The sequence below is a fragment of the Heptranchias perlo genome, chromosome 1 (genome assembly GCF_035084215.1).
Source record: "Heptranchias perlo isolate sHepPer1 chromosome 1, sHepPer1.hap1, whole genome shotgun sequence".
Lineage (NCBI taxonomy): Eukaryota > Metazoa > Chordata > Chondrichthyes > Hexanchiformes > Hexanchidae > Heptranchias > Heptranchias perlo.
The window spans coordinates 164924506-164943410 of NC_090325.1; the positions used below are offsets into that span (position 1 = coordinate 164924506).

At 43.6% G+C, this 18905-nt stretch overlaps 1 protein-coding gene across 11 annotated transcripts in view; it reads left to right on the top strand.

The window, feature by feature from the left end:
* Positions 1-18905, top strand: part of afg2a (AFG2 AAA ATPase homolog A) — a 553942-nt gene that overhangs the window by 12985 nt on the left and 522052 nt on the right. For all 11 annotated transcript variants that reach the window (XM_067993427.1, XM_067993439.1, XM_067993450.1 and 8 more), the window contains exons 4-7: positions 1295-1353; positions 9108-9788; positions 16284-16413; positions 16988-17044. In XM_067993427.1, the coding sequence (XP_067849528.1) occupies positions 1295-1353; positions 9108-9788; positions 16284-16413; positions 16988-17044 (927 nt within the window). The remainder of the gene's footprint in view (positions 1-1294; positions 1354-9107; positions 9789-16283; positions 16414-16987; positions 17045-18905) is intronic.

An 18905-nucleotide genomic window follows, 5' to 3' on the forward strand; every position in this document is an offset into this window, starting at 1 on the left:
GCCACGATTGAATCTGCCTCCACCATCCCCTCGGGCAGTGCATTCCAGATCCTAACCACTCGCTGCGTAAAAAATTTTTCCTCATGTCACCTTTGGTTCTTTTGCCAATCACCTTAAACCTATGTCCTCTGGTTCTTGACCCTTCCACTAATGGGAACAGTTTCTCTGTATCTACTCTGACTAGACCCTTTGTGATTTTAAATACTTCTATCAAATCTCCTTTCAACCTTCTCTGTTCCAGGGAGAACAACCCCAGCTTCTCCAGTCTACCCATGTAATTAAAGTCCCTCATCCCTGGAATCATTCTCGTAAATCTTTTCTGCACCCTCTCTACGGCCTTCACATCTTTCCTAAAGTGCGGTGCCCAGAACCGGACACAATACTCCAGTTGTGGTCGAACCGGTGTTTTATAAAGATTCACCACTTCCTTACTTTTATACTCTATGCCTCTTTTTATAAAGCCAAGGATCCCATATGCTTTTTTCACGGTCTTCTCAACTTGTCCTGCTACCTTCAAAGATTTGTGTACATACCACCCTCAGGCCTCTCTTTTCCTACACTCCCTTTAAAATTGTACCATTTAGTTTATATTGCCTCTCCTCGTTCTTCCTACCAAAACGTAACACTTCACACTTTGTGTTCAATTTCATCTGCCATGTGTCTACCTATTTCACCAGTCTGTCTATGTCCTCCTGAAGTCTGTTACTATCCTCCACGTTGTTTACTACAATTCTGAGTCTCGTGGTCATCTGCAAACTTTGAAATTATACAATTATACCCTCCAGTCTGAAGAACAACCGTTCCCCACCACTGTCTGCTTTCTGTCCCTTAGCCAATTTTGTATCCATGCTGCCACTGTCCCTTTTAATCCCATGGGCTTTAATTTTGCTAACAAGTCTATTATGTGGTACTTTATCAAATGCCTTTTGAAAGTCTATATACACAACATCAACCGCACTACCCTCATCAACCCTCTCCGTTACTTCATCAAAGAACTCAATCAATTTAGTCAAACATGATTTTCCTTTAACAAATCCATGCTGACTGTCATTTATTAGCCCATACTTTTCCAAGTGCCACTTAATTTTGTTGCGGATTATTGTCCCTAAAAGTTTCCCCACCACTGACGGTAAGACGACTGGCCTGTAATTGCCGGGCTTATCCCCCTCCCATTTTTTGAAGCGGGATGTACCATTTGTTCTGTGGCATTTCATTATTTGAAATGATTACCATTTGTGCTAGCATATTAGTTTTAATTACTTTGAGCTATAATTAGTTGCCTTGTTGATTGCAGAGATCAAGATGATTCCTTCATGACAGAAGAATTATCTGACTTCTTGCTGAGGAGTATGGGTAAGAATATTCTAATCACTGGATACCATCTTTACTCCTTACACAGTTTACAGCATGCACTTAAACATTTAGCTCCAACCTCAGAAGATAACACTCTGCCACACAGTGTGACATTATTCTATTTTCCAGGCCAACCACCCCTGCATATCTGAGTGAGATTGCCAGATAGTGCTGAATTATGGGATGTTTTATGCCTCATGACATTGTTGTCTAGGAACTGAATAGTCTATAAAAATTTGCATTTTTAAAATCTGTCTTCTCCCTCCCCAGAATTTGTTTTATTCAGCATAGTATTTTAAAGCTCTCCTGGAGTTAATATCGTCCATTACTGTTGCTTAATGGTGAGTTTTCATTGAGGTCCTGCATCATGTAACAAGAAGAATGTGGTGTTTCACAATATAATTACGACACCAAACCAAGGTTATAACAAGGCTAGCTAACACCAAGGTAGGATTTTGTTCCAGTGTAATGTAGTCCCATATAAGAGTTCATCAAATGGGAAAATGCCATATGCACACGCTGTGACTAACGCCAGGGATTGAGTACGTCCTCTTTCGATGTCGCGCATGCACGGGACGGCGATCTTACCGTGCATGTGCATTGTAGGTCACTACCTGCCCTCACTGCCATTCGCTAAAAGTGGACTGGAGGCCACTGGCTGAGCACCAAAAATGCAGCTGATGCAGGTAGCCCTAAGGGGGGAGGAGAGCAGAGGCTGGAGGAAGAGGGAAGCAGAAGCAAAGGGGGAAAGAGGGATGCGGAAGCAGAGGGGGAAAGAGAAGCAGCGGGGGGAAGGGGGAAAGAGAAGCAGCGGGGGGAAGGGGGAAAGAGAAGCAGCGGGGGGAAGGGGGAAAGAGAAGCAGCGGGGGGAAGGATGAAGCAGAAGCGGGGAAAGTGGGGAGGGTGAAGCAGGAGGCTGGAGGGAGAAGAGCATGGCGGGGTGTGGGCGGAAGTGGTCCAGACAGGCGGACGGATCATGTTTTCCTTCCCCCCCCCCCCCCCCCCCCCCCCACCTCCTGTTACACCTGGATCTCACACTTGAGCATGAACAGCAGCGAGTTGATTTCTCGGAACGCCCGGTGCATGCGGGGAAAGTGATGTAATCGGACGCAGTGTCACTGTTCACTTTGTAATGTAAATAGTGACCCCCAACCCCCCACTTTCTACCCAGTTAACCTGAAAACAATCCATGACCCACACACACTGCCCCATCAGTCACCGCAGCTCTCTCCCTGAGTGTTTAGATTGATGGAATGATTAGTGACAGTGTGGGTGCTACTGATTTTCGATCGATGTGTGACATTCTCTTGCTCGTGCGCTGGTCCACCCAATGACGTCACTCTCAGCGCATGCTAAAAAGCTACAGCTCCGCTGGTGCCATCGCTTCCAATTACATCACCCTCACCCGTTCTCGTTGAATAAAATGCGCCTCACAAAACCAACCTTGCAGCTCAAATTATGTAAAATGGTCAATGCTGTAGATTTGTCAAATTCAGCCTCAGAGAAACGGTTACAGCACCCTGCATGATCTTGCAGTGCCTGTTCATGGAGCCACATATTTGAAGGGGCCCGCAAGTCAATTGCTGGGTTGGCCTGGCGTGGAGCGTTTTCAGAGTCATAGCGAGATGGGAGGCCTCACTCCTCCAACAGACAAGGGAGTTTCCTGGGAGTTTTTACAGATCGTGCTGATAGTGTGCTATGCGTGATGCCAGGTTCACAATGACTGGCACAAATTGGTGTCATGCAGCCCTCCTTAGGGTGGGGCCTGGCTTGCCAGTGGAAATAATCTTTCACTATTTATCCACAGTAAGATCCCCAGGTTTCACTCACCCCTTTACTAGCTGCTCCTCTCTTGACATCGCCCCCACTCTCCATGTTCTTGCTGCTGCTCCTGACTCTGCCCAACTTATCCTGCCCTGTTCCCCTCTCCCCACCCTCGTTTCCCAGTTTCCTTATCAGGTTGCATCTAAGTCTACGTTGCTGTAAAGTAAATAGACCCAGCTCTTTAAGACTATCTGAGGAACTAACGTTCTTTTAAGCTAGGAATTATTCTCATTGCTCTCCTTTGAACCTTTTCCAAGGCCATTATATCATCCACCATGTGAGGGGACCAAAAGTGGGTGCAGTACTCCAAATTGGGTCCAACCAGCGACCTGTATAATGACAGGAGGTCATTTGATTTGTACTGAATGGTTCTATTAATACAACCCAATACCGTTAGCTTTAGCTACAGTTTCTCTTCATTGGTCATGAACCTTCAGTGATCTGTGCACAATAACACCAAGATCTTTTTCTCTCTCAACCTCTTTCAGTATTATTCCCTGTAAATGATAGCGTATTCTGTGTTGGTCGTACCAACATGCATGACACTACATTTATGTTATTTGCCGATTTGGTGTTTAGTGTGCAGGCAGGCCTTCATGGGAGCTTCACTAGGCTCGTAGGCCATTCGAAGGTCCACCTGCTGCTGCTCTTGAGATGCCCTTCCATAACACGCATTGCAGCAGGCCTAGTCCCCAGGCATCATGATGATGGATGACTATGGGCCATGAGGGTGAGAATGAGGGGGGATAGTGCACCACGGTGACAGTTCCTCACAATTTGTTGGATGTGAGGGGTACAGTAAAGAAGCGGAGGGCCATTGTTCTCTCCAGGATGACCCTGGAGTAGTAGGCGGCCTTGGCAGAGGGTGGTGAGGCCTGAAAGCACTTAATGTTGTCCAACCTGATATGGTGATGGATGGTTAAGCGTGTTGTGCACTGGATGCACCCAAGCCTGTGCCCCTTGAGCTTGCAGGAGTGAAGGTGGGGGCCATACCAGGGAAATGAAGATTAGAAATAAAGGAACCAAAACACGGCAGCCAATTTGCACACAGCAAGGTCCTACAAACAGCAAGGAGATGGTGTTGGTTAAGTGGCAGGGTGGGACTTATGCCTGTCCATGCAATGTGCCAGCAGGTACTCACAATGTAGAGGCCTCACTCCCCCAGCAGACACGGGAGTTTAGTTGGAGTTTTTACAGATCATGCTGATAGCTTTCGAAAGGGTTCCACGTAAGAGACTGTTAACAAAAACGAGAGGGCGTGGAATTGGAGGCAACCTATTGGCTTAGATAGGGAATTGGTTAGTAAGTAGGAGACAGAGAGTAGGGATAATGGATATGAACTCAATGTGGCAGGATGTGACTAGTGGTGTCCCCCAGCGATCTGTACTGGGGCCACAGCGTTTCACTATACTTATAAATGACTTGGATGAAGGAATAGAGGTCTGTATATCTAAGTTTTTTTGATGACACTAAGTTACATGGCACAGTAAATAGCGTAGATAGGAGCAGAAAGTTTGCAAAGGGGCATTGATAGATTAAGTGAGTGGGCAAAACTGGCAGATGGAGTTTAATGTGGAAAAGTGTGAGGTCATCCACTTTGGACCTAAGAAAGATAGATCAGAGTATTTTCTAAATAGCGAGAAGCTAGGAATTGTGGATGAGCAGAGATTTAGGGGTCCATGTACAGAAATTACTAAAAGCTAGCAGACAGGTGCATAAAATAATTAAAAAGGCTAATGGAATGTTGGCCTTTATCTTAAGGGGAATAAAAGTTAAGTTACAGCTGAACAGAGCTCTGGTTAGACCCCATCTGGCATACTGCATTCAATTCTGAGCACCGCACCTCAGGAAGGATATATTGGCCTTGGAGGGGGTGCATCGCAGATTCTCCAGAATGATACCAGGGTTAAAAGAATTAAATTATGAGAACATGTGGCATAGACTAGGCTTGTATTCCTGTGAATATGGAAGACTAAGGGGTGATCTAATTGAGGTGTTATGATTAAAGGATTTGATAGGGTAAAAGTAAGGAGTTACACAACACCAGGTTATAGTCCAACAGCTTTATTTGAAATCACAAGCTTTCGGAGCTTTGTTCCTTCGTCAGCTGAAGTGAGGAGGAGTTGCACAAAGGCACAGCATATATAGTCAGAGAACAATGCCTGGTGATTACAGATAATCTTTCTGACTGCCCTTTATCACACCTCGGCAGACAGATAATCACAGCAATCAAAGGAGTGTTCAAATAGGTTAGTCAGGGAAACATTACATCCAAGAATACTGAGGTGGGGTCACCAGGGGTCAAATGTAGAAGATGCTGGGGTTTGTATTAAAAACAGATAACTATTTTTTGCTGGAAATCGGAGCGGGTCCGGCCTCTTCTGTGTATGGAGAACAAGCCAACTACGACTTGAGTCTGGATGACTCTACGTCAGGTGGGGTTACTTGCAGCGTGACATGAACCCAAGATCCCGGTTGAGGCCGTCCTCATGTGTGCGGAACTTGGCTATCAATTTCTGCTCGACGATTTTGCGTAGTCGTGTGTCTCGAAGGCCGCCTTGGAGAACGCCTACCCGAAGATCAGAGGCTGAATGTCATACTCCTGTGACTCGGCCAACGTTGTCTACCTCATACGTTGCAGGAAAGGATGCCCCGCAGCATGGTACATCGGCGAGACCATGCAGACACTGTGACAACGGATGAACGGACACCGCACAACAATCGCCAGACAGGAGGGTTCCCTCCCAGTCGGGGAACACTTCAGCAGTCAAGGACATTCAGCATCCGATCTTCGGGTAAGCGTTCTCCAAGGCGGCCTTCGAGACACACGACAACGCAAAATCGTCGAGCAGAAATTGATAGCCAAGTTCCGCACGCATGAGGATGGCCTCAACCGGGATCTTGGGTTCATGTCACGCTACATGTAACCCCACCTGACATAGAGTCATCCAGACTCCAGTCGTAGTTGGCTTGTTCTCCATACACAGATGGGGCCGGACCTGCTGTGATTTCCAGCAAAAAATAGTTATCTGTTTTTAATACAAACCCCGGCATCTGCTACATTTGACCCCTGGTGACCCCACCTCAGTATTCTTGGATGTAATGTTTCCCTGACTAACCTGTTTGAACACTCCTTGGATTGCTGTGATTATCTGTCTGCCGAGGTGTGATAAAGGGCAGTCAGAAAGATTATCTGTAATCACCAGGCATTGTTCTCTGACTATATATGCTGTGCCTTTGTGCAACTCCTCCTCACTTCAGCTGACGAAGGAACAAAGCTCCGAAAGCTTGTGATTTCAAATAAAGCTGTTGGACTATAACCTGGTGTTGTGCGACTCCTTACATTTGTCCACCCCAGTCCATCACCGGCATCTCCACATCTTTGATAGGGTAGATAGAGAGAAACTATTTCCTCTGGTGCAGAGTCCAGAATAAAGGGGCGTAACCTTAAAATTAGAGCTAGGACATTCGGGGGTGATGTCAGAAAGTACTTCTTCACACAAAGGTTAGTGCAAATCTGGAACTCTTTTCCCCCCAAAAAACTGTTGAGGCAGGGGGTCAATTGAAAATTTCAAGACTGAGATTGATGGAATTTTGTTTGGCGAGGGAATTAAGAGATACGGAACCAAGACGGTTAAATGAAGCTAAAGTACAGAACAATCATGATCTAATTGAATGGCGGAACAGGCTCAAGGGGCTCAATGGCCTACTTCTCTGTTCCTGTGGCAATCCAGAAGATCAATATAGCCGCCAGCCAAACATTAGGAGGAGGGTGTAAGAGCTGTTGTCACTTCTGTAGTGGCAACAGTTACTGTCCGTGTGATTGAATTTAGCATTTCCCCCCCTGTTCATTTGATTCTGGTGGGTGCGCTGCCAGCAGAGTGATCAGGGCTGTAGAGGGGTTATGGGAGGGAAATCATGGCAGAAATCGAGGTGGCCAGTTCTGGTGCGGAGTTTTGGTTGAGGTGCCCTGCCCCACTTCCCTTGCCAGACCACCACCCAGAAGTGGGTGGTTTTCATAAGGAAAGTCCAGGCCTTCATGTCAGAGGAAGTTGCTCAGACAACATCTTGACTCCCTTGTGCAGTGCTGGTCACTGAGGCACAAGGGAGCTCCTGATGTGCTGTGGCCAGTGCAGAGAAAAGCCACAAGGAGGATCGCCAGTATAGGAGAAAACAACATAGATTCAAATGTCAGAATGATATCAAGAAATCATTCTTCACACAAAGAGGGATCAACACTTGATTCAAGGTGAGCCAAATGGCCTTGCTCATCCATAGTTATCTTGTGATCTCTTTTTCTTGAATGAAGAGAAGAGAAGAAGCAATGGAAGGAGGATGAACAGCATTCATAGATATACATAGCCCAACTGGCAGTTGTAGGAGCGAAGAGGAGGCACTGTGCAGTTTGTGTTGCCTGCAATTCCCAACAGCTATCGCCTGTATTCCAAAAGACAGTGTGCGTTTCTGCAGCTGTGGAGTAGAAGGCAATGTTGCTGTCCGTTGGCCACATACCTGTCTGCCAACTTTCCTGCTACTCCACGTTTGAACCTCTCTGTTAAGGTTTCGCCCCTAAACAAAGTCAATAGTGACATCCTCTGTGACTCTGGCCGTGGTGCACTATTCCTCCTCATCTTTATTTCAGTAGTTTTTAAATACTGTTAACCACACCATCCTTCTCCAATGCCTCTCCTCTGTTGTCCAGCTGAGTGGGAATGCCCTTTCTTTGTTCCACTATTACCTATCCAGGCCCTGCAATGGATTTTCTTCCCGTCCCCGCACCGTTAACTCTGGAGTCCCCCATGGATCTATCCTTGGACCCATCCTATTTCTCATCTACATGCTGCCCCCTGATGACATCATCCAAAGACACATGACATCAGGTTCCACGTGTATATTGACTGCACTCAGCTCTACCTCACCACCACCACCTCTCTCGACCCCTCCACTGCCTTTGTGTGTCAGACTGCTTGTCCAACATCCAGTTTTGGATGAACTGCAAATTCCTCCAATTAAACATGGGAAAGACCAAAGACATGGTCTTCGGTCCTCGCTACAAGCTCCGTTCCCGCACTGCTGATTCCACCCCCAACTCTGGCTACTGTCTCAGACTGAAGTAGACTGTTTGCAACTTCGGCATCCTAATTGACTATGAGCTGAGCTTCCGACCCCCATGTTCTCTCCATCACAAAGACTGCCGACTTCCACCTGCACAACATTGCCCATCTCAGCCCCTGCCTCAGCCTATCTGCTGCTGAAAGCCTCATCTATGCCTTTACCTTCAGACTCGACTATTCCTATGCTCTCCTGGCCGGCCTCCCATCTTCCACCCTCAATATATTGGAGCTCATCCAAAACTCTGCTGCACATAGCCTAGCTCACAGTAAGTCCTATTCAACCACCACCCCTGTGCTCGCTGACCTACATTGGCTCCCGGTCCACCAACACCTTGATTTTAAAATTCTCATCCTCAAGTTGAAATCCCTCCAGGGCCTCACCCCAACCTATCTGAACGCGGCAGGGTCAGCGCCGCGCGTTCTCTGATCTCGGCAGGGTCAGCGCCGCGCGTTCTCTGAACGCGGCAGGGTCAGCGCCGCGCGTTCTCTGAACGCGGCAGGGTCAGCGCCGCGCGTTCTCTGAACTCTAAAGTCTGCATGACAATGACTGGATCAAATTACGCATTGCAGAGAAGTTGAATTACTCTGCAGCAGACTGGATCAAATTACACTTTCCAGTCAAAGGGTTGGGTGAATGTTGTCCTCCCACTTCCGGTCAGTGGCAATAGCAGATTATGTTAGCTCCACCACAGTGGTGGTAATAGATGCGACCCATAATATATGTCCACAAGTTTCTGTATGTAGACAGACCACTGGGTTTTGGGCATTTATTGCCAATTTTATGGGTATCTGATTTTTACTTTGTTTCTCACATAGATGGGAAGATAGTGTTACCCGGCAACTTCCTGAACCTTATGTTTTATGGTCGATCTTGTCACTTGATGGTGAGGAAGATAAAAGGAGTGGATGGTGCAGTGCTGGAGATGCTATCCAATGTCACTCCCAGTGGTATAAAAGTGAATGGGGAATCCTTGCTTGATAAACCAGTACATGAGAACATTGCAATGGATTTGTCCACACACTTCAGCAATTTGGTCGTAGATGTTATGCAGGACAGAGGTATCAACATTACTTCTGATTCACCTTCTCCTACAACGGATTCTCAAAATACTTCAATTCTTACCTGTAGCAGTACTGTGGACAGTGGGAAATTACCAGAAGCACACACTGGTATAACATGCTCTGCTGTAAGCAGCAGTGAAAATGTTGAAAAGTCTGAATCTGTTAAGGAAAGAGATGACGAGTGTGACCCTCTAATGGAGGACTTTATCCTGATGCCTGACATTTGCCTGAAAAGTAACAGAGATACGTTTTACCATATTTCTTTGCTCACTCAAATCAAGTTCTTGCAGGGACAAAGCAATGACGAGGAAAGAAAGCAAGAGTGCAAGTCCAAAGTCACTTACGATATGATTGGAGGACTGGCCAGTCAGTTGAAGATGATTCGAGAAACTATTGAATTACCCTTGAAGCAACCGCAACTGTTCAAGTCCTATGGTATGACATCTCAAAACATGATTAGAGTTTAGCTGTTGTTTTAATTTGATCAAAATAAAAAGTAATTTTTTGTTCTTTTATTGTTGACAACAAAGTCACTTAAATTGTGATTCTACTGGAAACCATCTGCCACTAGTGTATGATTGAAATTTATTCATACTTTTTATGATTAATTTTAATAGTTTATTTAAAGCTTTTACAAAGATATGCATGAATGCAAGTACAAGTTAAATGTCTAACAAGTGATACAAATACTGCAACTTTAAAATCAATCATCAACAAAGCATTGAACTGAGTAATGCTAATCCTTGTTTTTTAAAAAAAGCACTGGGGAACTAGGTTCATTTAGGGCACTGACTTGAATATTAAGGCTACAGATACCTAAAAATTATTGATTAATTCATTTCAAGCAGACTATCACTCCTGACCTTCCTCCAGTGGCCTACTAGGTAAAGGCACTGTCCGATGTAGCTTTGAGCTACGTAGACCAGAAGATCCCACATGTAATTCCTGGATTGTACTTAGTTAGCTGATTTCAATTGGCCTTAGCACACTGGCTAGGGAGAGGACTGATCAGCTACTCCTGCTTGCCATTCAGCAGGAAAATGAACATATGTGAATGCCAGGTGAGGACAGAATTGGGTTTGTGATGTCCTCCATGGTTGAATAGCCTACGGACACTCTCTATCCCTGCCCTTGTGTGAATAATGAACACTGGGGCAAGATACCGGAGGGATGAATAGGTGATTTTAAAAAAAGCTCCTGTTATCAGTGCTGCCATGTTCATTGTGAGCAACTGAGCAGATTGCTGTTACAGGGCCCTATCTCTCCACAGCCTGATTCTGTTTCATTGGCTGCCAGTGAGACCAGCTGATTATCATGTCTCCTACTCTCCTGATCAGAGGGAGTGTTGGGGTCAGTTGTTGTGAAGGCGTGCTAGAACACAAGCTTATGTTTTAGCCCCTTTACGATAACATTTTTAGGATATCATAGAATCGTTACAGCACAGAAGGAGGCCATTCGGCCCATAGAGCCTGTGCCAGCACTTTGTAAGAATAATCCAGTTATATCCATTTCTCTGCTCTTTCCCTGTGGCCCTGCAAATTTTTTCCCTTCAAATATTTATCCAATTCCTCTTTGAAAGCCACAATTGAATCTGCATCCACCACCCTTTTCAGGCAGTGCATTCCAGATCATAACTACTCATTGCGTAAAAAAAGTTTTTCCTCATATCGCCTTTGGTTCTTTTGCCAGTCACCTTAAATCTGTGTCCTCTGGTTCTCGACCTTTCTGCCAATGGGAACAATTTCTCTTTATTTACTTTATTTAAACCCTTCATAATTTTGAACACTTCTATCAAATCTTCTCTCAACCTTTTCTGCTCTAAGGAGAACAACCCCAGCTTCTCCAGTCTATGCTTGTAGAAGTTCCTCATCCCTGGAACTATTCTACTCAATCTTTTCTGCAGCCTTTCTAAGGCCTTCATATCCTTCCTAAAGTACGGTGCCCGGAATTGGATACAATACTCCAGTTGTGGCTGAACCAGTGTTTTATAAAGGTTCAACATAACTTCCTTGCTTTTGTACTCTATGCTTCTATTTATAAAGCCCAGGATCCCGTATGCTTTTTTAACCGCTTTCTCAACCTGCCCTGCTACCTTCAAAGATTTGTGCACCTATACCCCCAGATCTCTCTGTTCCTGCACCCCCTTTAGAATTGTACCATTTAGTTTATATTGCCTCTCCTCGTTCTTCCTGCTAAAATGTATCACTTCGCACTTCTCTACATTAAATTTCATCTGCCATGTGTCCACCCATTCCACCAGCCTGTCTATGTCGTCTTGAAGTCTATTACTATCCTCCTCACTGTTTACAACACTTCCAAGTTTTGTGTCATCTGCAAATTTTGAAATTGTGCCCTGTACACCCAAGTCCAAGTCCAAGTCATTAATATATCAAAAAAGCAGTGGCCCTGATACCGACCCTTGGGGAACACCACTCCATACCTTCCTCCAGTCCAAGAAACAACCGTTCACCACTACTCTGTTTCCTGTCACTTAGCCAATTTCGTATCCATGCTGCCACTGCCCCTTTTATTCCATGGGCTTCAATTTTGCTGACAAGCCTATTGTGTGGCACTTTATCAAACGCCTTTTGAAAGTCCATGTATACAACCTCAACTGCATTGTCCTCTTCAGTCCTCTCTGTTACCTCATCAAAAAACTCAATCAAGTTAGTTAAACATGATTTACCATTAACAAATCGGTGATGGCTTTCCTTTATTAATCCGCACTCATCCAAGTTAGTATTAATTTTATCCCGGGTTATCGTTTCTAAAAGCTTCCCCACCACCGAGGTTAAACTGACTGGCCTGTAGTTGCCGGGTTTATCCTTATACCCTTTTTTGAACAAGGATGTAACATTTGCAATTCTCCAGTCCTCTGGCACTACCCCCTCCCCCCCCGCCCCCGGTATCTAAGGAGGATTGGAAGGTTATGGCCAGCACCTCTGCAGTTTCCACCCTTACTTCCCTCAGCAACCTAGGATGCATCCCATCTGGACCGGGTGACTTATCTACTTTAAGCATAGCCAGCCTTTCTAGTACCTCCTCTTTATCAATTTTAGCCCATCCAGTATCTCAATTACCTTCCCTTTTACTGTGACTTTGGCAGCATCATCTTCCTTGGTAAAGACAGATGCAAAGTACTCATTTAGTAGCTCAGCCATGCCCTCTGCCTACATGCGTAGATCTCCTTTTTGGTCCCTAATCGGCCCCACCCCTCCTCTTACTACTCGTTTACTATTTATATGCCTGTAGAAGACTTTTGGATTTCCTTTTATGTTGGCCGCCAGTCTATGCTCATACTCTCTTTGCCCCTCTAATTTCCTTTTTCACTTCTCCTCTCTACTTTCTATATTCAGCTTGGTTCTCACTTGTATTACCAACCTGACATCTGTCATACTCTCCCTTTTTCTGTTTCATCTTACTCTCTATCTCTTTCATCATCCAGGGGGAGCTCTGGCTTTAGTTGCGCTACCTTTCCCCCTCGCGACAATGTACCTAGACTGTACCTGAACCATCGCCTCTTTAAAGGTCAACCATTGTTCGATTACAGTTTTGCCTGCCAATCTTTGATTCCAATTTACCCAGGCTCGACCCGTTCTCTGATATCTGAGCTTCAGTGAACCAAAATTGGGCCAATCAGGCCTCTTTGTTTTGGAACTGCTGGGTCATTCAGTATAAGATGATTAAAGTAACATTGTTAGACTGTAAAACATTTTGGGAATGAGGACTGATTGATCCTTTTGTAATATATTTGAGGTCTCAGAACTGTAAGCAGACAATATGTGGGACACATCCTCTCATTAAATAAACTGGTTTCTGAATACTACCTCAAGAAAGTTTGATGATTCTTTAATTATTTTTAAAGCAATCTATTTATTTCAATCAAGTGATTTTAGTCACTGGGATGTTTGCACTCGTGCATTTTGTCTCCCATTGAAAGTGATGAGTGAGCTGGTGTACATGGGATATCCTTTTTGGGCAATTTCCAACCCTTCTTGCATTCCCATTGGAAGTCAGTGGGTTAACTCTGCTGTGTGTTATAGGGTGTTGATGATGCCACCATTTTGATAGCCATGGCTGTCAAGTTTTGCGTTTGATCATTGCACCCATATAATTAGTAGCCATTTTGACAAGTCGGACTAGAGTTAAATTGGAAGTTTGAACTATTTGGGTTATCCTTTTATTAGTTTGGTTATCAAAATCTTGGATTGACACATTGGTTAAATGGTGATTAAGGATAGTTGTGAATCTTTCTGATTTATCGCAAATCTTATCTCAGACTGGGTTTTGTAGAATTCTACAGAAAGTAATAATTATTTGGATAACTTGGGTTTTAGTTTTATTACACGCAACCATATAGAATTTACAGCACAGAAACAGACCATTCACCCCAACTGGTCTATGCCGGGCACATGAGAATGTATTACATTGGAGCCAGTAATGACAGAGTGCTAAGTGCAGCTGATAAGAGCTGAGTTATGGTTCAGGCTACGTCTAGCTGCACATTCGACTCTGCTTGCCAGGAGAGATGTGCATCTGTGTTTCTTGGATAGGGTCTCCAGTTAATAGTATTTACAGCACAGAAACAGGCCATTCGGCCCAACAGGTCTTTGCCGGTGTTTATGCTCCTTCCACCTTACTTATCTCACCCTATCAACATATTCTTCTATTCCTTTCTCCCTCATGTACTTAAATACATCTATGCTATTCGCCTCAACTACTTCATGTGGTAGCAAGTTCCACATTTTAACCACTCTCTTGGTAAAGTTTTTCCTGAATTACTTATTGGATTCATTAGTGATTACCTTATATTTATGATCCCTAATTTTGCATTCCCCCACAAGTGAAAACATCTTCTCTATGTCTATCCTACCATAATTTTAAAGACCTCTGTCAAGTCACCCCTCAGCCTTTTTTTCTAGAGAAAAGAGCCCCAGCCTGTTCAGTCTATCTTGATAGTTATAACCTTTTAGTTCTGGTATCATTCTTGTAAATATTTTTGCACCTTCTCCAATGCCTCTATATTCTTTTTGTAACATGGAGAGCAGAACTATGTACTGTACTCTAAGTGTGGTCTAACCAAAGTTCTAAACAAGTTTAACACAACCTCTCTGCTTTTCAATTCTATTCCTCCAGCAATGAACCCCAGTGCTTTGTTTTGACCGCTGGCCTTGTTTAAATATGCATGTTTAGAGATATGTATCAAGTCTGTCTTAACTATGGTTTAATAATCGATGTAGACAATCTTAACTGGCTCGGGTTTCTTTTTTGTGAAATAAAAGTAGTTTGTAAATTGAAGAAACCTAACTGCTTCACTGTCCAAAGAATTAAAATTCTCTGTTACAATAATCCTTGTGACTGGATTCAGGATGTATATCTGTGTATATTATTGAGGGTGGCATTTTCAAAGTGCTGTGTGATACATCAGTTAATCATCTGGTCTAAATGTGACATCAGGTGCAACTAATTATCTCCCATTTCAGTACAGTGCTTTAGAACAGAAGTTTCTGGTGTCAGTAAGGCTCACTGGACAGTGTGTCACTTACTTGAAAGGCTAAAGTTGTGAGCAGTTAACATTATTTGGGGGAGTATTCACCATTTGGGCTTGTCACTGGTTGAAGACCTGCTTGTTTACAAATTTATTTATTGGGTTTGGTTTTATATTGTACAGGTAACTTTGAGTACAAGATAAAAATTTGTAAATATTTTCATTACCACATGGTGATGATGCATTGCAATTATTTTTGCACATTTTTTAGTGGAGGACTAACAATTAAACATGTAAGCTTGACATTAGAATGGAGCTCAGAGAACATTTCTGATATCCCTAACAAGCTAACTTCTCGACCTCAACTGGGCATAACATTATGTAGGCATGTGAAGCAGAGGCTGAAGTCTTCTCGATGAGGAGAAAAAGCCACCCTGGGCTAAATTCTTATGCCTCCTAGTGACTACTTTTTGAGCAGTATTGACCAATGCATTGAAGCAGGACACCCACATATTCTCTTGGTAAGGTATATGGATTGGTGGTTGGATCCCTAAAAAAAAAAGGTGAAAATACTTGTGTTTTTTTTTAAAAATGAACCTTTCCACATAAACTCAGTGGGTAAAAGTATTGCGTAGCATAGCACTGAGCGATGCAGACCAGGACGTTCCAGTTGGCCTCAGCGCCCTGGTTTTGAGAGGACCCAAATCAGCCAGAGTTCCAGTTCCTGATAACTATTTAGTTAACTTTGTTGGAAAGTGCAAGTGTGTAGCCCTGGGGAAGGGCAGGATTGAGCTTAGCTGTGATACTCCTGCTGTTGAATAGCCTGTTGACTTCCATGGTCTGGACTCATGCATGAAAAGTGGTCACTTAGGGTAGGTACTGGAGAATTGTTGATACTCGTGGATTCATAATTCAGCAGCACTCAACGAGTTCAGGACGGGAAGAAAATTTGAGGAATAGAAAAGAGGAATTATTGCTTTCAGGCACTAACCTATCAAGTTGCATATCTGGACAATGTCGAGTGATGATGATGATTTGTACGTTTTCCTGACCTTGTTGCATGACCTACTCACTGGAATTGGGAGAAAAATTGCACAGAATTTTACAATACAGATACAAGCCATTCGGCTCAACAGGTCTATGCTCCGTACGAGCCTCCTCTCACCTCATCTCACCCTATCAACATATTCCTTTCTCCCTCATGTATTATCTAGCATCCTCTTAAATGCATCTGTGCTATTCGCCTCAGCAAGTAGCAAGTTGGTAGCAAGTTCCACATTCTCACCGCTCTGAGTAAAGAAGTTTCTCCTGAATTCCAGAAGATTGGAGATTTATTAAAAAAAAAAGGAAACATGTTCAGTTTAGTCAAAGCTTTAGTGCAGGCACCATGTGGAGATGCTGCCCTTTTCATTACTATGCACTTTTTTTGTTTTGTGATTTAGGAATTGCGCCCCCTCGAGGAATTTTGCTGTTTGGTCCTCCTGGTACTGGGAAAACCTTGATAGCCAGAGCTGTCGCTAATGAAGTTGGAGCTCACATTTCTGTCATCAATGGACCTGAAATTATGAGCAAGTAAGTCAAATGGTATGTCGCGGTAATGGTAGAACCCACTGATGAAACAATTCTGTCCAACGAATAAGTCCATAAGTAAAGTGCCCAGCCTTCCCAAGGTACATATGAAAAAAAAATCAATGTGTGAAAGTGATCTTATTAAAGGGAGGGATGCTGATTCAGTTGGTGATGGCTTTTCAATGTTGGGACTGCGACATGTTAAGGCAGAGTAGAGGGAGCTTTACTCTGGGTGTGTAATATTGATCTGGGAGTACTAAAACCTGATGCTAGGAGAGAGAAAGTGGGAGAAAATTCTCCAGCAGTGACATCCGTCAATCCTGATGAGCACCAGTTCCTGTAACATTAGGTTTTTATCTGTTCTCATTGCACCATTTTGAATTTTAAATTATTCAGCAGGTTGCCACCTATAAGGTCCCATTTTACAGAGAATGGTAATGGTTACAAAGTCGTAATGTCAATAAAAATAGTTTCTGTATCTCTGATTAGTCCCCTTTTTCCTTGATTGTGTGATTTTAAGTATTTGTTGCTGTTTTAGTCTCCGTGATGCTCAGGTACCTGCTTTCCTTTGTTTCAGGTACTTTGGAGAAAGTGAAGCAAGGCTGAGACAGATCTTTGCAGAAGCCACTCAATGGTAACTCAGTGAGAGAAATTCAAATTACTGTAATTAACAAAGTTTAATAGAACCAAAGAAATTTACAACACAGGAGGCCATTTGACTGATTGTGACCGTGTTGCCTCTGCTGGAGCAATCCAAAACTAATCCAGCTCTCTTTCCCCATAGCCTTGTATCTTCTGCTTCAAATATTTATCCAATTTTCCCTAAAAGATGCAATGATCTTTGTCTCAACCACTCCTATGGTAGAGCATTCCGTGCTTCAACAACCCTCTAAAGAAATTTCTCCTAATCCGACTCCTTACTCCCTTGGGATGATTTTAAATTGATGACCCCTCGTCACTGTCTCCACAACCAGAGGAAACAGTCTTTCCCTATTCAGTACAAACCGGACGGTCTGCACCTGGGCAGGGCCGGGACCGCTGTCCTAGGAGGAGTGTTTGCTAGTGCTGTTGGGGAGGGTTTAAACTAAAGTGGCAGGGGGTTGGGAACCTGAGCAGGGAGAGAGAGGAAAGCGTAACAGGAAGGGACAGAAGGTATGGAGTAATAGGTAAAGTGTTAAAAAAGGAAAAAGCAGGAACTAAGCGTCACAAAACAGATTTGAAAGTTCTTTATCTGAATGCACGTAGCATTCGTAATAAAATGGACGAGTTAACGGCACAAATAACTACGTATGGGTATGATCTTGTGGCCATTACAGAAACATGGCTGCAGGGTGACAACGACTGGGAATTAAATATGCCAGGGTATTTAACAATCAGGAAGGACAGGCAGGAAGGAAGGGGAGGTGGGGTGGCTATGTTAATAAAGGAAGGAATCACTGTAATACAGAGAAATGATATTGGGACAAAGCATCAAGATAATGAAACAGTTTGGGTGGAGATAAGGAATAATAAGGGGAAAAAAACATTAGTGGGCGTAGTATATAGGCCTCCTAATAGTTGCAACTCTGCTGGAAGAAGTATTAATCAGGAGATAGTCGGGGCATGTAATAAGGGAACAGCCATAATTATGGGGGATTTTAATTATCATATTAACTGGACAAATCAAATTGGGCAGAGCAGCCTTGAGGACGAGTTCATTGAGTGCATCAGGGATGGATTTCTTGAGCAGTATGTAACTGATCCTACAAGGGGGCAGGCAACCTTGGACCTGGTCCTGTGTAATGAGTCAGGATTAATTAATAATGTCCTAGTTAAGGATCCCCTTGGAACGAGCGACCACAACATGGTTGAATTCCATATCCAATTAGAGGGTGAGAAGGTTGATTCTCAAACAAGCGTACTGAGCTTGAATAAAGGAGACTATGATGGTATGAGAGCGGAATTGATTAAAGTGGACTGGGAAAATAGATTAAAGGGTAAGACGGTACATGAGCAGTGGTGTTCATTTAGGGAGTTATTTTACAACTTTCAAAATAAATATATTCCACTGAGGAAAAAAGGGTGTAAAAGAAATGACAGCCACCCGTGGCTAAGTAAAGAAATCAAGGATAGTATCCGACTAAAAACAAGGACATATAAGGTAGCCAAACTTAGTGGGAGGATAGAAGATTGGGAATTCTTCAAAAGACAGCAAAAAGTAACTAAAGGATTGATTAAGAAAGGGAAGTTAGATTATGAAAAGAAATTAGCAAAAAATATAAAAACAGATAGCAAGAGTTTCTATAGTTATATAAAAAGAAAAAGGGTGGCTAAGGCAAACATAGGTCCCTTAGAGGATGAGACCGGGAAATTAATGGTGGGAAACATGGAGATGGCAAAAATGCTGAACAAATATTTTGTTTCAGTCTTTACAGTAGAGGACACTAAGAATATCCCAACACTGGACAAACAGGGGACTCTCGGGGGGGAGGAGCTAAATACGATTAAAATCACTC